The sequence below is a fragment of the Tiliqua scincoides genome, chromosome 7 (assembly GCF_035046505.1).
Source record: "Tiliqua scincoides isolate rTilSci1 chromosome 7, rTilSci1.hap2, whole genome shotgun sequence".
NCBI lineage: Eukaryota > Metazoa > Chordata > Lepidosauria > Squamata > Scincidae > Tiliqua > Tiliqua scincoides.
The window spans coordinates 53,785,117-53,810,068 of record NC_089827.1 but is presented as its reverse complement, the minus strand read 5'-3'; the positions used below and the strand labels follow the sequence as shown (position 1 = coordinate 53,810,068).

The 24,952-nt window shown below is 47.9% G+C and overlaps 2 protein-coding genes across 2 annotated transcripts; both read right to left on the bottom strand.

The window, feature by feature from the left end:
• Positions 1–472: 472 nt before the first annotated feature.
• On the bottom strand, positions 473–13,664 carry LOC136657185 (apolipoprotein L6-like). Its single transcript, XM_066633880.1, has 5 exons — positions 13,600–13,664; positions 9,981–10,070; positions 8,661–8,781; positions 4,282–5,130; positions 473–1,721 (listed from the first exon to the last, which is right to left on the bottom strand). Exons 2-4 carry the CDS (start codon positions 10,003–10,005, stop codon positions 4,305–4,307), a joined length of 972 nt encoding a protein of 323 aa, XP_066489977.1. The 5' UTR covers positions 10,006–10,070; positions 13,600–13,664; the 3' UTR covers positions 473–1,721; positions 4,282–4,304.
• Positions 13,665–18,979: 5,315 nt separating this feature from the next.
• Positions 18,980–24,016, bottom strand: LOC136657547 (apolipoprotein L3-like). Its single transcript, XM_066634463.1, has 3 exons — positions 23,986–24,016; positions 22,386–22,506; positions 18,980–19,841 (listed from the first exon to the last, which is right to left on the bottom strand). The coding sequence occupies exons 1-3, from the start codon at positions 24,014–24,016 to the stop codon at positions 18,980–18,982; spliced, it is 1,014 nt and encodes a 337-aa protein (XP_066490560.1).
• Positions 24,017–24,952: the final 936 nt, after the last annotated feature.

Below are 24,952 nucleotides of genomic sequence, written 5' to 3'. Positions count from 1 at the left end.
CGTTTGTTCCCTTATCTTGGGACTACGTTGCAACTGGATCATCACTGTAAAAGTGGATGGGATTGGGCCTGAGTCACATAAGATTTTGAATCATTATTATTTCTTATAGACCCCCCCCCCCATTGCTCAACCCTCCTTAAACTAGAAGCCTTCACTCACATTTAAGACAACAGTAAAGGCACAGAGAATTCTGCATTGCCCAGTTTTTCTGCCTTCCAGGGTGGGTGTTTTCCCCCAGCTGAGTCTGTGGGGCAGGGTCACCCCAAGCAGAGCTGCTCCGCAGAGGAGAACCGTCAGACACAGACAGGCAATTCTCAAGTCTACTTGGGGATTTACTGTTTCTTGGTGAGAAATAAGAGATAACTGTTTGGCAAAATCCTCCATGTTTCATGTGGAATTGCCATAAATGCTGTAAAAGTTTTTTTTTTTCCCCAGCACTGAGTCGCTCCCCCCCTTTTCAGATAAGGCTGGTATCTTGACTGTTGACACAGGCATTTATTTGGCATGTAGGGAAGGCAAGTTCCTGGTTAACAAGTACTTTTTGAGAAACAGAAACTGAAAGCCCCATAATGACTGACAGAGTAAACAAGGTTCTTTGCCTTGAGGTTATGAGAGCAAAGTCCCCGACTGATAGAGCAAGGTGTGGGACAAGAAGAGGGTGGAGCACAGTCTGTTTGAAAGTGGCAGAGGCAGTCTGTCTGCCCACACTGGCGTCAAGAAATCATGGCATTGGTCTGCAACCACAATAAATGGGGAGGGCAGCCGACGGCCTGCACGTAGGTCATGCCGCTATGAGTTTGGTTACTGAGCATGGGCCTGTTGCTGTGGTTTCGCGGAAATTGTTATTTGATAGACGTCAGGACAAAAGAACCTTTAATGGCTGCAAATATTGTCCCGAATGGCTGTTGCAATTGCAGGGCTGGCATCTGTCTGCATGCAAACACTGTATGAGAGAGGCAGGAGTTGGCAGTTTTGGAAGATGCAAAGAGACCAAAAGAGAGTTGCGGGTGGGCTGAAGTTGAAGCTCTTTGGAGGAAGGGTCTCTTTTGGGAGATCTGACAGGGGGTAGATTTGCTGCATTGTAGGAGGATCTCTTTGTTTTTGCTTATCCTCTACGATAAGCTTATCCTTGTACTTGTATACTGTATTTGGAAACAGTCAATTTTACAAAAATGCCGTAAGTTGTGAGTGCTCTTTCAGCCAAAGGAAACTAAACTCAGAAGTAAGTGCAATGATCTATCTAGTAATGCTGTATTTGAAATAAATGTTTTCAGGCTTGCTAATCTTATAATTAACAAAGATTTGAAGACAGTGAACCTACCTATTAAAGGGCCCCTGATTGCATATACAGAGCCCTCTGCCTACCTGTGTGGTGTAAGTCATTGGGTGACCTTGAGCGATCGCTCTCTCAAAATGGCCTCCCTTGTAGGGTTGTTGTGAGGATAAAATGGGAAGAACCATGTTTGTTGGAGGGAGAGTGGGATGAAAATGTAATAATGTGTACATTTTGTATGCACACAACGTGTTTCACAGGTATTGGCATCAGTGAATATGAGCAAGCGTGACACACACCTTCCCCCCCTGCAATCCAGTGTAGCGTGTGAACAGTCCTCCTTTGACCACTGCAGCCCAAAAGGCAGAAGAGGCAGGTGTGTTGAGATTTTCTTCAAAGCTTCTCTCTTCAAGAAATGGGAGTGCCGTCCGAGTCAGTTGGTGGCAACCTGAGAAACAAAGCCCACCAATCAGGTTATGCTGATTGCGCAATGTAAGCAGGGAGATGGGGTTTGCTTCGCCCAGCTTGGAACACAAGAGTCTCCTCCCCTGTGGAGGGATTGGAGGAGAGTTGGGAGCTGGGTGGTGTCAGAGGGCTGTTAGGGCACCAGCGCCCAGCCCTCCTCCTTTGCACGTGGGCACAGTACTGACACTGACCCCATCCAGCCCTTGGACTCAGGACTGGTGCAACTTCTGAGGAGGCCTCTCCTGCGCTGGATCCCACGTGCCAGCTGGTGTTTGGTCATGTGGGGGATGGGGGTTTGGATGGGCTCAGCCCAAGGAAAGGCTCAGACTGCAGTCCAGGCACACTTTCCTGGGCAAAAGCCCCATGGGGCACAGTGGGATGTGATTCGAGCAGACTTGCACAGGAGTGTGTGCTCAGTTCCAGGCTCCACGAGCAGGAAGGGGACGGGCTGCCGCCTTCCAACTCGGAGGCAGGTCTCGTCTCCCTGCTGGCATCCTCGTGGTCACCAGTGCATGTGGTGCTCGCCCTGGCATCTAGCCACGCGCTGCCACGGGAGCTGCAGCCAGCCACGGCAAGCTGTGGGGCTGCAACAGGTCCCTGTGCTTGGCTTGCTGGCAAGACCAGGGCTCCAGGAGGTGTCCTGCTGAGTGGACGACCTCTGGATCACAAGTTGTTGCACACGTGGGGAGCTGCATGGCTGCCGCCATGGGGGGAAGTGCCACCTGGGAGGCGGGCGCCAGCTCAGTGCCTCTGCCTGATCTGCGGAGGGTCACCACCATCTCAGGGAGGCCACGCTCCTCCCTTAGGAGATCCTCCTGGCATTCCTCAAGCCTTTGGAGAGAACTTGTAGGCTTGGCACTGGGAGCCCCACCCCAGGAGGGTCTACTCGGATGAAGCCCCACAGAGCGCAACTGGGCTCGCAGCTCTTGCACTCCAGGTGGGACTCGGTTGCACCTCTAGCTGTGCTTTCCTTGGAGTAAGCCCCATGGACTAGAATGGGACTTACTTCTGAGTGGACATGCAGAGGCTTTGGCTCTGGGGCTGCAATCCTAGCCACGCTTTCCTGAGAGTGAGTCCCATGGACTATAATGGGACTTACTTCTGGGTGGACATGGCTGGGCTTGGACTTTAAGGCTACAGTCATGTCCATGCTTGCCTGGGTGTGAGCCCCATTGAGAGAAGCCCAGGGAGCGGGAGGAGGCAGGGATGGGTGGGAGGAAGTTCATCGCAATCATGCTTTGCACCACATGGAAAGGGAGCAGGAATTCTCATAGAATGACAGGCTGAAGTGGGACTACTTCAGAGTAGGGCTGCCAAGGATTGGGTCATCCTGCTAAGCCTTGCAGTTGCTGCACGTGATCCTCCTCTCTCGCACTCCCTCCCACCCCTCCTGCCCTGTTTACAGATGGGACCAGGTAGCAGGGGAGTAGTTAAAGAGAACTCCAGCATACACAGAGAGCCCAGCAGCAGACCTGTTTTTTTCCCCCGTGGTGGGTTTTTTAAAGAGGGGGGGGGGCTACTGGTGTTCTTTAGAGTCACTAAAGGGTGACTTGGTGTAATGGAAATATGCAAGATCCCTCCAGGAGGTAGGATGTGTTGTTGGCAGTGGCCCCTTTAAGGGTTAAGGCCTGGGCTTTCAGCAGAGCTGCACAGCTGCAGCCACTAGAAGCAATGAGGACCCTCAGGCATGAAAGGAGCACCTGGTGCAGGAAGGGTTTGTGGGTAGTAGGAAAGCTTGAGGAAGGGAGACGGGATTAAAGGATGAATGGCTAATGGACTACTGGTGCTGATGGACTGATGTATGAATGGACTTTGGAGGCAGCTGGAGCAGAAACTTCTGGAGACTGGTGTGTGGCTGCCAATTCCAAGACCAGTGAAGGACTAATGTGCTGCTGTAGTGCTGGGAGGAGCTGCTGGCAGGAGAGGGAGGAAGGAGGAACTCTGCAGGTTAAACAGGCGAACCCTGGTGGTGGGGTGCTGCAAGGCAGAACTAGGGTCATTTTTGGGGAAAGAAGGGGAGCTAATTAGCTGAAAGTGGGCACAATTCTCTAGGTCAGTGTTTCTCAACCTGTGGGTTGAGACCCACTAGGTGGGTCATGAGACACTTTCAGGTGGGTCCCCATTCATTTAAATATTTTATTTTTAATATATTGGACTTGATGCTACCACGATATGTGACTGCACTTGGGGAAATGTTACAGACCTGTACTTGATAGTAAATGGGACTTACTCCTGGGTAAGTGTGGGGAGGATTGCAGCCTAGGATAGTTAAAAATTTTCCTGCTTGATGATTTTACTTCCGGTCATGACATCATTTCTGGTGGGTCCTGACAGATTCTCATTCTGTCCCGGTGGGTCCTGGTGCTAAATGTGTGCGAACCACTGCTCTAGGTGGAGCTTGGCCTTAGAATCTGGCAAATCACTTGGCGACTCGGAAAGTGCCCTTTATGACTTGTTTTCGAGTCAATTCGTGGGGGGTGGTGATTTGGCGACTTGACTCAAGTCAAGCTGTGCTGGACTTCCCATCCCTGACCAATACTCACGTGGCATGTTTCTTTGGTTTCCTTTATTGCATTGATTGCTTGTCTTTCAGTTCCTTGTAAAGCTTGTTGAGCTCCTGTAATTTCTCTTTCAGTTTCCTCACTTTCTTTCTGATCTCAGTAGCTGTTTCCGCCTTGGCTCCCTCTGTTAAATGCTGGACATCTTGAACAATATTATAGGCATCGTACAGAAGAGACACCCCAACTGCAGCAGCACCCAGCAGCCTGACTCCTTTGGTCATCGCAAGGGGGGTTCCTCCAAAGGCCTTTTTTATGTGTTTGGCTCCCCGGACTGTAAGCTGAGATGCACTTCCTCCAGCTGTAGCTCGCTTTGCTAAAGCCTTCAAGGCAGGATTAGCTTTAGCCACCTTCAGTGCTTGGACATTGGTTTTGGTTCCTTTCACAGCACCAAATATCTTGGCAATGGAACTAACAGCTGGAGGAATAGGGTTTGTGTCATTTTCCTCTAGAGCATCATCATCTGGGGGCAACTGGAGGCTTTTCTCACATTCATTTATCAGCTCTTGTGCTTTTTTTGTTTCCTTTGAAGTACTAGCACTTTCATATATACTAGCTGAAACACCAGCAGCTGTGGCCACTGCGCCTAAGCCAAGTCCCCCTGCTGTCAGGATTAGACTTCCGCCTGCTGTGAATGGGGTCAGAGTAAGCCCCAGGATGGTCAAGATGCCAGAGGCAGCACCTGTGGAGTTGGCAGCGATGCTGGCTTTGGTGCAGTTCTTGTGGGTCTCATCGATGGCATCTGCCATTTTCTGAAGGCTTCTGATGCATCTTTTAATCCTTTTCCTCTGGGCAGGAAATTCTTTCAGAAAGATTTCTCTGGCAAATTCCTCCCTGTGAAGGTAGTAGAGATTTTAAGTACTGGAGCTTCCTGAGAGTGGAGATGTGAAAACACTGAGACCAAACTACAAGGTGTAGGAAGGGAATGCTGAGTGCTTCTGTCCTTGATTTCTAGCATAAATGAACAGCTGTGTGTTTGGGTTGGGGGGGGCTAGGTGGGTGCTGACCAGGACCATGGTGGAAGCAGGGAATTCAAAGATCCTTCTTTTCCTGCCATGGTCCCAACAGAAGAAGCAGCTTTCTGTAAATTGTAGCTTGACCATTGAAGTGACAGGAGCTCACCTGGAGCATTACCTGGATAGAGTATAGTGTATAGTCTTTATATTTAAAGAAACATCCACCTCGTTATTTTCAAATGTACATAACCACTTGACGGCAGGTTTTCAAATAGGTACTCCTGAATGCAAGCAGAGGTCAATTCTCTGCTGTCTAGGCCCAGGGTGTGAAAATCATTTCATACAGCCAGCTAAATAGCATTATTGACACCTGCTAAGGGCCAGAAGTGATGTAATTAAGCAGGAAGTGATCCCATTTAAGCAGATGATGACCAGAAATAACTTTTTTCTCGCTTAGCTGCGAATGACAGAAGGGAAAATATGCAAATCTTGATAATATTTTCAAGATATGGGAGAGCCCAAGTATCATGCGGGCTGCCCTTTCAGCAGTGACACCTCAGCAGCTGAGAGCAGCTGATGGTGGTGGTGGTGGGAGAGCCCAACTATCATGCGGGCCAGATAAAGAGCTTCTATGGGCCGCGTATGGCCCACTGGCCTTATGTTTGACGCCCTTGGTCTAGGCAGTGGTTAGAATGTAGAGTTTGAAACGGCAAAGAACCAGATTCAAACTGAATGCTGACACGACAGCTTATATAAATGAATTACACTGAGTAAAACGACCATCGTTACTGTCTTAATTGTGGCCATCAGAATACCAGGCCAAAACGAAAGGAAATTATGTAACAAGGCCTCTTACTTCCTCTAAATCAGGAGTCTCCAAACCCCGGCCAGTGGGCCAAATCTGGCCCCCTAAAGGATTTTATCCGGCTTGCATGGTTCCCTAGTCTCTCGGGGCTAAAAATATGTGAAAGATGCCCTTTCAGTTCTCTCAGTATGGGTATATACTACATTCAGTAACGAGAGGTGCCGAATGTAATGGGATGAAATTATTCAATTCATGGCACTCTGTTCGGCACCTCTCGTGACTGAATGAGGTATATACCCAGGCTTTTTCAATACTTTTCCAAATCAATTTTGCCCTCTGCTCCCCTCCTCCTCCCATTTATTGCATTCAATCAAATCTCAGCACATCTTTTCTCCACGTATTTATTGGTTATGATTCTGGCCCTCGACACTGTCAGATACGCAGTGCGGCCCTCGTGCCAAAAGGTTTGGAGACCCTGCGCTAAATCATATAGTATCAGAAGTGGGCTTCTCTTTTAACCAGCTTGTTCCTCTAAGTGCCTCATTTCCCCCCCAGCCCAAACTGCATAGGGCTCATGGCACATATCCTTACTGAGTTTTATTTTCTTAAGAATAAAGCAAAAATAAATTTTGTGTGATACATAGATGAAAAAGGGCACATCTATGGGTGTTTACTGAGAAATATGTCCCTTTGAGTTCCTCGGACTTACTCTCAGGTAAGTGTAAACCAGATTGCTGCCTTATTTTCCATAAGTAATGTCCATATAGCTTTTTCTTCTGTGATGCGTATTAACATGCATTGTTCACAAACATTAACATTTTTACATTCCTTAACAGCCCAGTCCTATGCTTTCCAGCCATGCCAATGTAGCTGTGCCAGAATAGCTAGCACCGCATCCTGTGGGGGAGTCACGAAGGTCTCTTCTGGGTAAAGGGAACACTTGTTTGCTTAACTGGGAGTAAGCCTCCATGGTGTAGAGGGGTCTTCTCAGACCTGTGCCAGCAAAATTGTATGGACCTAGGCCACAGGATCAGGTCTGGGAAGGAGGTTTGGATTTTGCTGCCACTAAACCTGCCCTATTCAATCTGCCCCTTCCCTGTCCCCGTTACCACTCCACTTCACCCTTCCCCTGCCCCACCTCCCTCACCAACTTACCTGGGTCAGCACGTGAGGCCACTGTGGCCTCCCCGCTGGTGATCCAGCAGTGCATGGCTTCACATGCTACCTGAAGTACTTTTGCTAGGGCAGTCGACACTGGTGGAACCCTTGTTCCACTTCTGGTTCTGACATCACTTCCAGGGCATCACTTTGAAATTGGTAGCAAGCTACAGGATCATGAGCTATGCCACTGATTGGGAGTAAATCTAAATTCAAGGTCTGTGTCCTTCAGAGCTGGGATGCAAATGACAGGCAGTCTGCCTTTTTTGTATAAACACCATTAGAGGAGGCAGAAGGGAGCTTTCTCTTTCCCTTCTGGGAGCCAGCTGATTGGGAGGGAGGCAGAAACATGAGCCAAAGAGAGAAAATGTAGAGATCAAATAGCAGGATGATGTCATTCCTGCCGGAAAACAAAACCAGTCCCTGACTGGAACCTCACTCTCTTCATCTTAGAGATGAAGGTGATGGGCTCTCTTCAGCATGGGGGGAAATCTGTGAGAATGGAAGGGGAATAATGGGGCATGTTGGGGGAGGAACCAGGGGTATTTGGGGAAGGAATCGAGGCGGCAGTCTGGCAGCAATCACACATGCCAGATATTAGCCCCATCTTTTAAAAATCTTCCTGTTCCTTTTCTCTCCTTGGACACACACTACCAAAATGGCTGGTGTATGGCTGAGGAGACCCATGGCTGAAGAGACCCATAGGTGGTCTGTAGGCTTATGCAAAAGTTAAACTTTTTTTTTTTAAACTTATCTTCCATTTGCTTTCAGGTCACCACTGCCACCATAGTGTGCAGTACACACCTTTTTGGCACAGCTGCATGCTATAATGTGGTGGGGAATAATGCGGTGAGGAGGAATGGCACACAGTACTATATAAACACCTTGTTAATGTTTTCAAAAACGGTGGCATGGCTCGGATTCTTTCTGCCCTTTCGATCAGGGCAAGCTGCAGCTCCTCCTCATAAGCACCATTATCCAAGTTTTACCCCTGTCTTATCTGTGGGTCATGGAACACTCCATGATTTTTGGCTGAAAACCTGTCCTCACCTTATCTTCAGTGAGATTGCCTTATAGACAAGTAACTGTGATACTCCCAGCGACTCTCTTCTGAATGCATAGAATTGCATAAAATTCAGGGAAGACCTTTTCATTAGGCAAGCTGATACCATCAGCGATAGATTGGGGGGGGGGCAAGAGCATGGTGTATTTGGGTGTCTTTCACCCAAGTTTTTCTCCAGGCCACCCATGTATACCAGCTGCACTGATCCACATTCCACCTTCTGTGTTCAAGTTGATCCTGACTTGAAGGTGTTTAGAGGAGCATGTTCTTGCTGCAGGATGTGACTCATTGTAAAACCAATTGGGTCACAGAAATTGACAGTGCTAATGGCAACAGGGGAGAATTCACTTTTAACCTCTCTCTTCCTCTCCCTCTGGGTTACCTCTCAAATTCAGTCATCAATGTCTCCATATACTCTCCATCTTCCTCAGGGAGACTTTGCTGCTGCTTGAGATCTCGATTGTCTGGCAGAGGCTCAGAGGCTCCCAAATTGCCAACACGCTCTAAATCAGACCAGAAAAACCCACAGTTATGCTGGGGGGGGGGGAATCCTCAAAACCACATCTCAACCTGTAAATTCAAAGACTGATTGCTCACATGGTTTGTTACTGGGCTCAATGAGAGAACCAGTTTCATTTTCAGTGTCTCAGTGCTCAGGCATGCAGTAGTAATGCTGTAAGTAAGTACTTCTCAAACTTTTTACTGCTTTGGCCCGGTAAAAAGAGTTAGTCAGCCATGGTGACTGCATCGTGCCTTGTGGCTTCCAGGTAACATTGTCACACAACACACTTTGTTGGCTATGTTGTGCCCCAGAATGCCTTGCAACTTCCAGGTAGCATGCCAAAATACCTTGTGGTGCACCAGCCCATGACTCTTCAAAAATTGGGTTGTGATTCACTGGTGGGTCATGACCCATGGTTTGAGAACTGCTGTTGTAACCTCCTGCTAGTGTAATCTCACTGAGTAACCTCAGCTTGTAGGAGCAACAGGTTCCAGCACATTTTTTAAGAACAGAACAGGGAAAAAGAAAACAATTGTATGAGAGTCCTTGTGGTACCAAAGTTAAAGAAGCTGTCCCCAAAACAGTGCTCTTAGGTACCCTGTCACCTGGAGACTGTTTTCCTGTCACCTGCTGAGGAAGTGCCCAACTTCTTCTCCTCTCTCCTTTCACTCCTACATTCAGCACACTTGCCATGAAAAAGTGCTGGTCTTAAGGCTGGGAAGGTCTGGTCCTCGCTCACATCTGCTTTGCTGAGCTCAATGAATGGTGGGTTAAAAATGTTGCAATAAGAAGACAGGCCTACACACATTTTCCTGTCTTAAAAGTTAAACCTATTCTTGGGTATATTTGGGGTATATTTTAGGTACTGAATTCAAAAATGGCATTGGTTTTGCCCGACTGGCTCTAGTTTTGTCCAACCGGCACCCCAAAAATATCTTAAAATCATTCCAACATCTATGGCAACTCCTCAAAAGAATTTTTTTTGTAGTCCTGTGTAATGTAATGACAGCTTGTGGTGTTTTCATCTGCCTTGAGCAAGAAGACCCTGCTAGCTTTGGGAGGAGACAAACAGGATCATAGGGGCACAGTCAGTTTCTCTGCTTTGGTGGGAAGTATGAAATCACCCAAATCAGGGAAGTTACCTTTAAAAAGAGATACAAACAAAAGGCACAATTTGACCACCATCAGAAAGAGACCAACCTTTATAAGATACTCTGGCAGCCATTCTTGTCAGGGTCTTGAGGTCACAGATGCTAACAACTCTCCTCTTACTCTGTGTGTAATTTAAACCTGATAAGGAAAAAGAGAGAAGAAAAGGATGAAGGTGAATCAAAATCAGGGGTGTCTAAACATTTTGGCAGGAGGGCCACATCATCTCTCTGACACTGTGTCAGGGGCCAGGAAAGAAAGAAAGAATTTAAAATTTAAAATTTGAATAAATTTACATAAATGAATATATTAGAGATGGAACTTATATGAAGGCCGACAGGAACTGAGGGGCATCCAGTTCGGGACTTGGGACGAACCTATGGGACGAGAATGGGGAGGTTAGAGAACAACAAGGTAAAGTCAGAGTAGGAGTAGAAATTGGGAATGGTAGCGTGATGGGATGTGATAGATGGTTTGGCACAATGAGAGGATGCAGGGATAAAGGAGCTAATAAGCAGCCCATCTTGGGGCATTCTGTGTACAAATGCTTTTATGCAAATTCCTGAAGTCTCCGAGCAAAGATGGGAGAACTGGAATGTCTGGTGACTAGGGAAAACATTGACATAGTGGGCATAACGGAAATCTGGTGGAATGCGGAAAATCAGTGGGATACCTCAATCCCGGTATCCCGGTATAAACTCTACTGGCGGGACAGGGAGGGGCGAGTTGGAGGTGGGGTGGCCGTTTATGTTAAGGAAGAGATAGCATCCAGCAAAGTAGAGATTGAAGGCAGGTCCGACTCCGCCATAGAATCTCTGTGGGTTAAATTACCAGACCTGAGGAGTGATGTAATACTGGGGGCGTACTATCGTCCTCCAGACCAGAAACAGGAAGGGGACCTTGAAATGAGGAAACAGATCAGGGGGGTGACAAGGAGGGACAGGGTTGTAATCATGGGGGACTTCAATTATCCTCACATCGACTGGGTCAATTTGTGTTCTGGTCACGAAAAGGAGACCGGATTTTTTGACATCCTAAATGACTGTGCCTTAGAGCAGCTAGTCATGGAGCCCACCAGAGGACAGGTGACTCTGGATTTAATATTGTGCAGTAGTCAGGACCTGGTTAGAGATGTCAATGTTACTGAGCCATTGGGGAACAGTGATCATGCTGCGATCTGTTTCGACATGCATGTTGGGGGAAGAATACCGGGCAAAACTCTCACAAAAACCCTTGACTTCCGATGGGCGGACTTCCCTCAAATGAGGAGGAGGGTTAGAAGGATGTTGAAAGGGAAGGTAAAAAGAGTCCAATCTTTCCAGAGTGAATGGAGGCTGCTTAAAACAACTGTAATAGAGGCCCAGCAGAAGTGTATACCGCAAAGGAAGAAAGGCATGACTAAGTCTAGGAGGGTGCCTTCATGGCTAACCAGCCAAGTTAGAGAGGCCGTAAAGGGCAAGGAAGCTTCCTTCCGTAAATGGAAGTCTTCCCCTAATGAGGAGAATAACAAGGAACATAAACTGTGGCAAAAGAAATGTAAGAAGGTGATATGGGAGACTATGAGGAACATATGGCCAGCAGCATTAAGGGGAACAATAAAAGCGTCTTCAAATATGTTAGAAGCAGGAAACCTGTCAGAGAAGCGGTTGGCCCTCTGGATGGTGAGAGAGGGAAAGGGGAGATAAAAGGAGACTTAGAAATGGCAGAGATATTGAATGAGTTCTTTGCATCTGTTTTCACGGCAGAAGACCTCGGGCAGATACTGCTGCCTGAATGGCCCCTCCTGACCAAGGAATTAAGTCAGATAGAGGTGAAAAGAGATGTTTCAGACCTAATTGATAATCAACAAGTCACCAGGCCCTGATGGCATCCACCCAAGAGTTATTAAGGAATTGAAGAATGAAGTTGCTGATCTCTTGACTAAAATATGCAATTTGTCCCTCAAAATGGCCACAGTGCCAGAAGATTGGAGGACAACAAATGTCACACCGATTTTTAAAAAGGGAAGGAGGGGGGACAGCAGTGGGGGCAGTTGGAGGGAGGGCAGTGGGTGCTTTAAAACTCCGGAGCATGTGAACACCACATGGCACCCCCTTTTGGCATGGTACCTGGGGTGGATGGCCCCATCACTTGCTACGCCACCTAGTGTTGATAAGGAGGTGAGGCAGGGTGGGGCGTGTATGAGCTGAAGGCTGATTCAGCCCCAAGCTCAGAGTGGAGCCGGATTTTAAAATATCAGCCCTGGTTTGGAATTCTCCCTTCATACATTTAGGGTTCCAATAGAGTGTTGTTTAAAAAATGGGCCCTGGTGCTAAAAAATTTGGGAATCACTGGCCTAAGGTGTTTAAGCCTAAATGAAACAGGGAAAGAATTAAATACAGAAACCCCACAATGACAAACCACAGAGACACCTAAACATGAACAGCCTTTTGGCAGAGGTACCGCTTTGCATGTAGAAGATTGCAGGTTGTCTCCCTGGCATGTCTAGATAGGTCCAGTAGAAAACCACTGTCGAAAACCCTGCAGAGCTGCTGCTGCCAGTCGGTGTAGATAGTACTAAGCTAGATGGGCAACCTGTGATCAGACTCTGCAGATGGTAGCCTCCCACACTCCGTTAGTTTATTGGGAGCCCTGGTAATTCACCATATGAGGCAGCACCACACAGATCCAGAGGCTTGCAGTTCTGGCTCTGGCAGCTCCTGATATGAACTCCCCAAAAGGAAGTTTCTCAGCCTCAGACTTCTACTCAGGAGTGGCCCAAGTTGATCCACATCACCACATTCTACTGTCTACCCTTCTGCTAGCATGCACTCCAGTACTACCATCTAGGCATGCCAGCAGTAGTCCCTAATGCCAGAAGCCATTTTTTTTTCTTTTTTAGACTTGTAAAGCTAGGTGTGTCCTGATAGTGATATGCTTTAAATATAAGAACTTCAATGGAACCTGAGTAGGGCTGAAAATCTTATGGATTCTTTTGTATGTGTGTGAGTGTGGGGGGTGTTATTGCAGGAAGGCTGAAGAGAAAATTCACTTGGTGGCACAGAGCTGGCCTCCACTTATTTAATTATTTGTTTTACTTTAATTATTTATAATTTTTTAAAATTTGCTTGATGATGTCACTTCTGGCCATGACATCACTTCCTATGGATCGTGGACAGAGTGTCATTCTAACAAGTGGGTCCTGGTGCTAAAAGTTTGAGAACCACGGACTTATGGAATAAGGAGAAGCAAAAGAAAAACTTTTACAGGAGCTTGGTGTGCAGAGATCAGCAGGTCACCCAAGTTTAAAGTAACAACTTTCCACTGATCTGCCTTAACACTTCATGCAACTTTAAAGCCTGAGAGCCCAAGTAGAAGTATATGATACTGTTGGGGCACTGGTCCCCAATAACCAGTCCTTCAAAAGAGGCAGAGTTTGGGCAAGGAGGGTGCACAGCAGAGCCTCAACTGTGGGACAAAGCCATCAATTCCTTCACACCTCTAGTGTGTGTATTCATTTCCCCTCCCTATGCTACAATGCAAGTGAGCACGGAGTCCAGTGCTCACGACACCCACCTATCTCCAGTTTCCACGTTTCAGATTCCATTCAAAAAAAAGCAGATGAAGGGACAAAATAGCAAGCAACAGCACACAGCTCATGACAGATTCATTCCCCCTTCCCCTCCCTTACCCCAAAATAGCAAGCAGCAGCATTCCCAAATGGCTTGACAGCCATAGCACCTCTTCGGTTTGAAAAGTCACTTCTGAATCGCCAGCCAAGGACACTGAACTGCACCCACAAAGCTCCCCCCCAAGTGACAGAGGTGGAGATGGAACCCAGGAACTGGGGCTTGTAATACAGTTGGGAGGTGGCAGCCACTTTCGGGCTGACAATAGCTGGGAAGGGAAAGGGAGGTGGTGAAGGAATCCCTGACTTTGGGCTGTCCCTGATCTGGCAACTGCGAGGAAGGCTGAGCAACTTTGGGTCTCAGAGGAGCCACTGTTGCTGTTACTAACTGGGATTTCCCTCCCCAGCCCACCTCCATAGATGGCCATGGCCTGAGTAGACAGATCATGTTTCATGGAGTTCGACTGAGCAGCAGAGGTGGAGAGAGCTCTGCTTTGGGTTAAGCTACTTTCACTGAGTGCTGCTGAGCTTAAGTAGGAGAGGGAGGGACCTGATTGAAAACTGTCACTTTCAGGTCCTCCTCAGTTCAGTCTAGAGCAGGGGTGCCCAAACCCCGGCCCGGGGGCCACTTGCGGCCCTCGGGCACTCCCAATCCAGCCCTCAGGGAGCTCCAAGTCTCCAATGAGCCTCTGGCCCTCCGGAGACTTGCTGGAGCCCGTGCTGGCCCGATGCAACTGCTCTCAGTGTGAGGGTGACTGTTAAACCTCTCATCTGAGCTGTGGGATGAGGGCTACCTCCACTACTTGCTGTTTCACGTCTGTGATGCAGCAGTGGCAGCGAAGGAAAGGCCAACCTTGCTTTGTGCAAGGCCTTTTAGAGGCCTTGAGCTACCGCAAGACCTTCATTCATTCATATAAGTTCCATCTCTAATATATTCATTTATGTAAATTTATTCAAATTTTAAATGTAAATTAATTCTTTTTCTTTCCCAGCCCCCGACACAGTGTCGGAGAGATGATGTGGCCCTCCTGCTAAAATGTTTGGACACCCCTGGTCTAGAGCAGGGATGTCAAACTTGTTTCATACAGAGGACACAAGCTCAAGCTCAGTAGAACTCTGTGAAAGCAACTTTACAAAGAGAGATCTTCACATACCCCTTGAAATAGCTGCTGCCACCACCCCACAGATTCTATTTTGGGGTACCCTGATGTGTTCCTGTAGGAAGACTCTCCTCCCAGCACCCCCCACTTCCCCCACAGGTAACAGGGCCCCTACTTAACTTGCCTTCTTGCTTCTTGGTCCTGGCCTCATCTGCTGTGCTGCAGGCAAGCCCTCTGGCTTCAACCACAGTACTGAACTTCAACCAACAGTACTGAAAGCAAAAGTAAATGACCCCAGTATCTGAGAAAGTCAGCAGACTCTACAGGTTGCCTGGAGTGAGAGGAATGCACATTACTTCCCAGCATGGAAGGGAGTGTGGGAGGAAATCGTAAACCTTTGTCAGTGATCAGGTCCTACCATTGTTCTATGTTAAAGTGCTATGCCTTGTATGTAGTCAGGCCTCTGGATTGGTTGATTTTTCCTTCACCCCAGGCTGTTGCAATCCCTGAAGGGCAGAGGGAGAGAGAAAGGGACCTGACTGAATACTGTCACTTTCATGTCCTCCTTAGCACAGTCTAGAGCAGGGATGTCAAACTCTTTTCATACAGAGGGCCAGAGTTATCATTCATGCTGCCTGCTGAGGGCTGGAAGTGACATCATTAAGCAGAAAGTGACATCATTAAGCCGAAGATGGCCAGAAATAAGCACTTTGTTCTTGCATAGAAACTCATTAGCTGCAAATGGAAGAAGAGAAAATGTGCAAATCTTGTTCATATTTTCCAGATTTGAGAGAGCCCAATTATCAGACTGGAAGAGCCCGATTATATAGAGCCAGATTATAATTTATCTGATGGGGGGGGGGGTCAGATAAATTGCTTCTAGGGGCTCCATGGGCCTTATGTTTGACACCCCTAGTGTAGAGTGTGGGGTGCAGAATTAGAGGGCCATGTGCAACGCAGGCCTATAAAAGGAGGCTGCTCTTCCTTCAGATATGCAGGTTATTTGAGCTCTTCAGGTCTGTGCTCAACCAGCAACGTGGGATTCCAGACTCCCTTTTGTGCCAGTTGAGAGGAAGTCAGACCTTAATATTAACCATGGTTCTTGGCTGCTCTTTGGCTGGTACTATAACATCTGCCTGGCCTCAGGGTGTAGGATTAGGTATAGCCCGGGAGGAAAGGTCTTTTTTCTGGGTGACTGTATTAATGCATACACTGTGTTAATGCATTACTTACCTGTTTATTTATCTGTCTCTTAACGTAGCTGTAAAGATCTTTAAACTTACCTTTGGGTCTGTTGTCTCTGCCAAGGACTAATTCAGCGTAAATTACAGCTAGGGCCCGGTAATTTTGGCAACAGGAGGGAGGGAGGGAGAAAAAGGCAGCCCACTGTTGAATCCAAGTCATTTATACTATCACCCTCTCCTAGATCAGGCACTCTTACGCGCCTGAGTAGGTTGCTCTTTTGTTCAGTGAGATAAAGTGGCAAGATTTATGGAGAAAAACTCTATCACAGGGATAAGCCATGATGTCTGAGATTAGCTGGTTGCTCATCATGAGTGCTGGGTAGGAAATTTTTCTGTCATCCAAATTCGCCATGGCTGGAAGTTTCTTCGTCTACCCCAGACTGGTGATGGAGGGAAAGTGTGTTCAGTAGGTTTAAAAAATTGGTCACTGGTGCTAATAAAATGGCCCGAGTTAAATCCAAGTGCAGTCTGGCGTCTTCATTGGGGGGAAGGGTTGCAAGTGTAAATAGAATGCCAGAAGCAAGGGACCGGCAGCAAGATGCGAGTATCTTGTGCTCTCCCTGAGGCATCTGGCGGGCTGCTGTGAGATACAGGAAGCTGGACTAGATGGGCCCTGGGACTGATCCAGCAGGGCTTTTCTTATATTCTTATGTATATTGTAAGTTGCTCCAAGTCTGAAGAAAAGGGCAGGGCACACATTATAAAAATATACATGTGTGCTGATCCAATCTACCAGAGAGTTTTAAACAATTTCCTAAAGCAGTGGTTCTCAAACTTTTAAGGAGATTTACTCTCTAAGTAGGTTTTTGCAGGGGAGGGGTGAGGGGTGTGAAGGGGGGTGCTTTTACTTACTTAGGGCTGCTAGAAGCTCCAGGAAGTGTGGGAAGCCCCGCACAGCTCTCCACACGGCTCCCCGAGGCTTGGACTCTTCAGAAAAAGCTACCACAAAGCACTTCCTGTTTGTGAACGCAACTAGAAAGTGTTTTGTGATCGCTTTTCTGAAGATTCTAAAATCTTCAGGGAGCCCTATGGAGGGCTGCACAGGGCTCCCTGCACCTCCTGGAGCTTCCAGCAGCCCTTAGTAAGATAAAGCACCCCCCTTGTCCCCCTTAGCGACACAATCCTTGGGATCACATCACTGCCTCCCCCCTTCCCCCATCCCTTGAAGGGATGGGGGAAACTTTACACAAACTGGTGGGTTGTGACCCACCAGTTTGAGTACCACTTTCCTAATGTAAAGTGTGAAACAGCATTTAAGTAATTGCAAACCAAACTTATTTATCTACAATTTTTCTACCCCACCTTTCTCCTTGAAAGGATCCAAGGCTAGAGTTACCAGATATTTAACCATTGTATAGATCAGGGGTGTCCAAAGTTTTTGGCAGGAGGGCCACATCAGCTCTCTGACACTGGGTCGGGGGCCGGGGGGGGGAAGAATTAATTTACACTTAAAATTTGAATAAATTTACATAAGTTTACATAAATGAATATATTAAAGATGAACTTATATGAACGAATGAAGGTCTTGCAATAGCTCAGTGCCTATAAAAGGCCTTGCACAAAGCAAAGCTGGCCTTTCCTTTGCTGCTGCTGCTGCATCACAGACGTGAAAGAGCAAGCAGTGGAGGGAGCCCTCATCCCACAGCTCACATGAGAGATCAAACAGTCGCCGTCACGCTGAGAGAAGTTGCGTTGGGCCAGTGTGGGCTTCAACAAATCTCCAGAGGGCCAGAGGCTCATTGGAGACTGGGGGCTCCCTGAGGGCTGCATTAAGAGACCTCGAGGGCCGCAAGTGGCCCCTGGGCCGGGGTTTGGGCACCCCTGGTATAGATGAAGGAATTTTGGCAGGTGCAACTTTTTAAACCCTTCTATGTTGAGCTGCACCTGCCAAAATTCCCTCATCTATACAATGGTTAAAAATATAGGCACTCTGTCCCACTTTGTATCTGGTAACCTTACCCAAGGTTATAACAACAATTTCAAAAAAAAAACAACAAAAAATCACAATTAAAAACACAAATCATCAATTAAGCCATTTCTGCCCAACATTGCATATACACAACAGGGATCAATAGTATACACCTGTGGGCTGGGCAGAAATGGGTTAAAACCTTTCACAATTAAGAACATTTTAAAGGCAGCAATAAAACATTAATACATTAAACCATAAGAACAGCAATCTTATAAGAATCCCAAGCCTGTAAAAGCCAGGTGTTAAAAAAAACTGAGAACTCAGAAGGTTTGTCTATAAAGAAATGTCTTCAGGCCTCACTGGAAGGTTTCCAGAGAGGGAGCAGTTCGTAAAGCAAAAAGGAGTTCCATAACAGCGGTGCCACTACTGAGAAGGCCCTATTTTTTGCTGCAGTACCTCAAACTTCCCTGGGCGGCAGCACACAAAAAGCCTTGTCCGATGACCTGAGGGGACAAGCCAGAATATATGGAAGTAGACGGTTTCTAAGATACCCTGGCCCCGAGCTGTATAGGGCTTTAAAAGTCAAGACCAGCACCTTGAACTGGGCCCCAAAACAAACTGGCAGCCAGTGCAGCTGTTGGAGAAGCAGCCTAACAGAGTCAAACTGTCTACCTTCAGTGACTACCCAGGCTGCTGCTTTCTGCACTAATTGCAGTTTCCAAACTGTCTTCAAGGGCAGCCCCACACAGCACCATAAAACCAAACATTCTTCGTTTGCCCTATCAGCAAACATAAATGACAGAGAATTGCCATCCAGTGGCTGACTTACCCAGCTCCTGTCAGGGGCAAAGGTCTGCGATGGCGGCCCTCCACGAGATGCTGCCCCCCCACGCACCAGGAGTGAAACAGAGCCTCACATGGCTCCAGGACCAACCAGAGAAGCCATCTGAAGCTTCCTTGTGTTCTTAAACTGTGCTTCTGGCAAACCAGGACCTGCAAACCTTGGGTATCTTCTGGCAAACCAGAAGCACAGTTTCCGATTGTGACAGGAGCCTCAGTAAGGCTTCTGATGGTCTTAGAGGCATGCGAGCCTCCGTGCCTGGGGCATTTGCGCCTTTCAGATAATGGCACGTCTGCTACTGTGCACAACCAATACTCACATGGAGTGTTTCTTTGGTTTCTTTTATTCACAGTTTGTCCTTCAGTTCTTCATATAGCTGGTTGAACTCCTGCAGTTCTGCTTCCAGTTTCCTAGCTCTGTCCCTGATCTCAGTGGCCTTTTCAGCCTTGGCTCCCTCTGTCAAATGCTTGGCATCTTGAGCAATATTATAGGCATCGAACAGTAGAAACACCCCAGCAGTGGCAGTGCTCAGCAGCCTGGCTCCTTTGGTCATTGCAAGGGTGGTTCCTGCAAAGGCCTTTTTCGCCTGTTTGGTCCCCTGGATTGCACCCCGAGATGCGCTTCCTGCAGCCGTCATTTGCTTTGCTAGAGCCTTCAAGCCAGGATTAGCTCGAACGCTCTTCAGTGTTTCAACATTGGTTTTGATTCCCTTCACAGCCTTGTATGCATCGGGAACTTTTCCAGCCACTGTAGAAACAAGGTTTTTGAAATTTTCCCCCAAAGTGTCATTATTTGGGGGCAATTCAGGGCTAAAATCTGCCTTAGAGCCCATGGCCATTTGGAGGCTTCTCCCACATCCAGTCATCAGCTCTTGTGCTTTTTTCATTTCCTTTGAAGTTCTAACACTTTCACACATACTAGCAGATAGCCCAGTAGCTGTGGCCACTGCACCTAAGCCAAGTCCCGCGGCTGTCAGGATTAAGCTCCCGCCTGCTGTGAATGGGGCCAGAGTCATCCCCAGGATGGTCAAAATGCCAGAGGCAGCACTTGTGGAGTTGGCAGTGATGCTGGCTATGGTGCACTTCTTGTGGGTCTCATCGATGACGTCTGCCATTTCCAAAAGGCAATGGATGCACCTGTCAATCTCTTCCCTCTGGGCAGGAAATTCTTTCAGAAAGAGGGCTATGTCTCCTCTGGCATACTCCTCCCTGTGAAGATAGTACAGCTTTTCAGTGTAGCTACGCCATCTGGCACATAATTTTTTAACACCCGCCCCAGAAGACCTTCGAAAGGTACTTCTGGTTTTTGGCAAAAAACTTGAACTGCCTTTCTGAGGTTTCCAGCAAGCCTTCTGAGGGTTGGGAAAGCTACACACGGCCTTCCCCAGGCCTCTGAAAGGCACCTCCCTAACACCTTTCCAGGCATGGCACCCAGGATAATTGACCCCCAGCCCTCTTAGCTACACCACTCCTACAAGTACTGGAGCTTGCCAAGAGCTGAGATATGAAAACACTGAGACCAGTTACAGGAAGGGGATGTTTATGCTTCTGTCCTTGATTTCTAGCACAGATGAGCAGCTGTATGTTTGTGTTGGGGGGTGGTGTCCAGATGAGGACCATGACTGAAGTGGGGAAATAAAGGATCCTTTTCCTGCCATGGTCCCAACAGAAGAAGCAGCTTTCTGTAATTTGTAGTTTGACCAATGAAGTGACGGGAGAGCCCACCTGGAGTGTTATCTGGATAGAGTGTAATGCAGCGATTTTCAACCTTTTCATCTCACAGCACACTGACAAGGTGCTTAAATTGACAAGGCACACCATCAGTTTTTTGACTATTGGCAAGGCACACCACGCTGCCAGGGAATGGCTCAAATTCCCCAATTGCCGTAATAATAAATGACTCTCCCCAAAGTCCCGCGGCGCACCTGTGGACCATCTGCGGCACGCTAGTGCCCCACGGCACAGTGGCTGGTATAGTGTATAACCTTTTCATTAAAGATACATCCATCTCATTATACTCAAAGGTACATAGCCCACTTGATAACAGGTTTTCAGATAGGTGCACCTGAATGCAAACAGAGGTCAATTCCCCGCAGTCTCATGCAGGGCCTGTAATGTGGAGTCAGAATGTGCCTATAATGTGGAGTTCTCATTTAACACTCTCCAAATGTCCCAGCCCATCTGTAAACGAGTGAATGAAGAAAGCAATAATCGGTTCCTTACAAAACCCAGCAACGAACCCCCCAATTCACATCACAACTCCTGATTCCAAGCATGCCACAGACAGACCAACAGGGAGGCGGGAGGGGACTGGCAGTGTGATGGGACAGAAGCTGCAGGCGGTGGCTGGGCAGGCATGGGATGGAGGCACACGAACAGGTAGTCTTGGTGTGGGTGGGCAATCGAGGCTGACTTCATCAGAAGTGATGATTGATGGGAAAGTGTGTGCCCTGTCACGCCTGAATGCAAAGTGAGCCACAAGTTTGGAAGGCATTCCTCTTCTATCGCAAGGAAAAACCTCCTCCCCCCTGCTTTGCCTGCCTCCTTAGCCCCCGCCCTGGACTTATCTAGCCAGTTCCCACTGCAAGAAGAACCTCCTCCCCCGTCCATTGGGTTCCTCTTTCTCCCCTCCCTTATCCAGAGAATCAGGCAATTTGCCAAACTATCCCAATCGATTGTCCGTCTCCACTTGTTCCCTAGAAAAACTCCCAACTCTGACTCACTTCTGGTTTCCAAACATGTGTAACTCAAGTGCACACAAGTCAGCAAAAACACCTGTTTGAGGACTCAAGTTCAGAGTTAACTGAGTCTGCGGCCCATTCCTGCTGACTTCCAGCTCCATCCTCTGAGATAGAACCAATATATATCTTGGGGACTAGAGCATAATACTGAGATTGTACTGGGCTGGCTTAATGCTGGCCCGGAAGTGTCGCAAAAGTGCACGCTTGCACCTCTTTCTTGCAAGCCTGCTCATGGAGGCCTGATCCTGCCTCCACACCAGTGGAATGGGGTAAGTTTGTGCTGGCCATGTCAGGCTGGTGCAGAGGTCTGGGGGTGTGGGGGAGGGTGGGAAGGAAGTGTTCTAGGTTGGGGAGAGGATGGGCGGCGGGTGGGACATAGACCAGGATCTGGTGTTTGTGGACCTTCTTGAGGTGGCACAGATCTGAGTAGCCCCATTGGGGCTGCTGTAGCGGTACCTGGGGTAAGGGGAATGCATTCCCCTTGCCCCTGACTGAGCCGCAACCAGCCCCAATCCTCTGTTGGATACAGGGCAGGCCAGCCAGCCTCCTCGATCCAGCACAGGATAGGATTGGGCAGCCTGTATACTGGCATTTCTGTCAGTATGCATGAAAATATTAGGAATTTAGAGAAAGGGCAAAAAGACAAGAGCAAATCACAACTGTGAGAGAAATGTAAATGAATGTGCCAAAAGGCTAGGAATGATGGTGTGCCTTGGTGAAATAGATCAACTTCCTCCCAAGTAATGAGGTTGTGAGGAGAGTTCTCAGTTCCCTTTTTGTTGATCTTTCGTTGATTTTTGACATGTGCATGGCTGGGAATGAAATCACAACCAATGTAAAAGCCTTGCACCATGTCCAGGTTGATCTTGACTTGAAGGTGTTTAGCAAAGCAAGCTGTTGCTGCAGGTAGTGAAGCTGAGGGTAAAACTGAGAGGGTCACAGAAATTGACAATGCTAATTGCAACAGGGAGAATTCACTTTTAACCTCTCTCTTCCTCTCTCTCTGGGTTACCTCTCAAATCCAGTCATCGATGTCTCCATATACTCTCCATCTTCCTCAGGGAGACTTTGCAGCTGCTCGCGATCTAGATTGTCTGGCAGAGGCTCCGAAGCTCCCAAATCGTAAGCATGCTCTAAATCAGACCAGAAAAACCCACAGTTATGCTGGGGGGGGGGGAATCCCTGAAACCGCATCTCAGCCTGTAAAGGTGAAGACCGCTTGCTCACATGGTTTGTTACTGGGCTCAATCACAGAATCAGTACAGTGGGCCCTTCCATTGGGGATCCATTCCAGGACTGCCCATGGATAATGAATTCTGCAGATAATGAAATCTGTGTGTGTGGGGGGGGGGGGCGGTGCACTGGAAAAAGTGCCTTTCAAAAGCCTTTGGGAGGCCTTCTGAGGTGCAGGGAGGCCATGCAGAACCTCCTCAGACCTCAGAAGACTTCCTGGATGTGACTGGAAGGCACTTCTAGTCATGTCTTGGAGGTCTCAGAGGCCCTGCAGCTGCAGTCTCAATCCATTTATTCCAATTTGTGGATGTCAAGCCCATGGCTCAGGAGGCCCACAGTATCCCAAATCAGTGCTGAGACTTGCAGTAGTAATCCTGCAAGTTACTCTGAGCACCTGTCATCACTGAGTAACCTCAGCTTGTAGGACCAACAGCTCCCAACAGATCTTTTAAGAACAGAACAGGAAAAAAGAAAACCAGAGTCCTTGTGGTATAGAAGATCAAGAAGCTGTCCCCAACACAGTGCTCTTAGGTGCCCTGTCACCTGGGAACTGTTTTCCTGTCACCTGCTGAGGAAGTGCCCAACACCCAACTTCTTCCCCTCTCTCCTTCTCTCACTCCTAAGCTCAGCACACTCACCACCAAAAAATGCTGGTCTTAAGACTGGGGAGGTCTGGTCCCCACTCAGCCATGAAACCTACTGGGTCCTCTTGTGCCACTCACTTTTCAGTCAAACCTACCTTACAAGATTGTTTTGAGGACAAAATGGGGAAGATCACATCTGCCTCTCTGAGGCAGCTCACTGAAGGGTAAGATAAAAATGTTGCAATAATAATATGATGATGACATGAATTTGGACAAACTCCAGAAGTTAGTGGTAGACAGGAGGGCCTGGCGTGTTGTGGTCCATAGGGTCACAAAGAGCAGACATGACTAAGGGCGCAATCCTAACCAATGTTCCAGCACTGACCTAGCCTCAATGCAGGTCCAAGGTTAGGTAATAAACACGCCCTTACCTTGAGGAGGCCCCCCTTGACTGCCTCCCACTGCAGGATGCAGCGCACACCACATTGGCACAGCTATGTCAGTGCTAGAAAGTTGGTTAGGACTGTGCCCTTAATGACTGAACCACAACAACAACAACAAAATGATGATGACAGCTTATGATGTTTTCATCTGCCTTGAGAGAGGGATGTAAGTCCCTGCTAGCTTTGGGAGGAGTCAAACAGGACCACAGGGGTGCAGTCAACCCCTTCACTTCAGAGGGAAGCGTGAAACCACTCAAACCAGGGAAGCTGCCTTTAAAAAAGGGTATTTGTGTCCCCAGTTACAAACAAAAGGCAAAGATCACAATCCGAGCACCAGCAGAAAGCGACCAACCTTCACAAATGTCACATTCTCTGGAGGCCATTCTTGTCAGTGTCTTGTGGACTCAAATGCCAACAGCTCTCTTAGCCTGTGCGTACTTCAAGCCTGAGATGGAAAAAGAAGAAAAGGATGAAGGTGAATCAAGATAAAAAAATGTCACACTTATTGGAATTATGAACGGTAATGTGGAATCGAATGGGGTGGGGGAAAGGAGGTTTCCCAGCGTCAGCCTTCTACTCAGGAGTGGCCCAAGTTGATCCACGTCATCAAACACCACCACATTCTACTGTCCACCCCTCCTGCCACCATACTCACCAGTACTACCATTCAGCCCACCCCCCCATGCCAGCAGCCCCAGTGCGCACTTCATTGTTGTTCTACTCTGCTTCCTTTAAAATGGCTGGGTCAAAACAAGCCTGGGAGTGGAACCCCGGCATCCTGATCACTTTTTAAAAAAAATGGCGAGGAAAGAAAGGAGAACACTCAGGAATCAAACTGCAGAAGTGGCTGCTATCTTCATAGTGACCCTTGACAGTAGCACTGGTGGAGGAGTTAAGCACCTCCCTTTCACTTCTCATTCACTCTCCAAGGAAAATGCATGGGAAGAGGCTGGGGCAGTGGCCGGACCTGTTGCTCAAAGCAAGCACAGATGGTCTAACCTTGCTGCCTTCATTGTCTATGTTGTAATCAAATAGTAAATAGTAGATAGTAAATAGGTTAATAAGTAAACAAGAATGTTGAAACTGGTTGGGGTTTAAACACACAATGAGCAACACAATGCTATCACAACTTTGCCTGACTTGGGAAGAGGGAAGCGTGGGGCACATGGAACATCTGAAGGATTCAATTTCCCTGTCACCTCCAGCTTCTTGAAAAATCGGCATCAAAGAGAGCTCTTTTCCCTTGGCAAACAGCTTATAGGGAGGAAGGATCTGGACTGGGAGCCCAGCAGGGAAATGGCTAAAACCCCCTCCCATCA

Bases quoted from the DNA above. Each gene is read 5' to 3' on its own strand.
- LOC136657185 (XM_066633880.1), bottom strand. From the start codon at position 10,005: ATGGCTGCCAGAGTATCTTATAAAG. The intron at 8,782-9,980 runs GTTGGTCTCTTT...GGTCTGATTTAG, and splicing joins TGCCAGAGTATCTTATAAAG to AGCGTGTTGGCAATTTGGGA. The intron at 5,131-8,660 runs GTAACCCAGAGG...CTACCTTCACAG, and splicing joins TTGATGACTGAATTTGAGAG to GGAGGAATTTGCCAGAGAAA.
- LOC136657547 (XM_066634463.1), bottom strand. From the start codon at position 24,016: ATGGCCTCCAGAGAATGTGACATTTGTGAAG. The intron at 22,507-23,985 runs GTTGGTCGCTTT...GGTCTGATTTAG, and splicing joins AGAATGTGACATTTGTGAAG to AGCATGCTTACGATTTGGGA. The intron at 19,842-22,385 runs GTAACCCAGAGA...CTATCTTCACAG, and splicing joins TCGATGACTGGATTTGAGAG to GGAGGAGTATGCCAGAGGAG.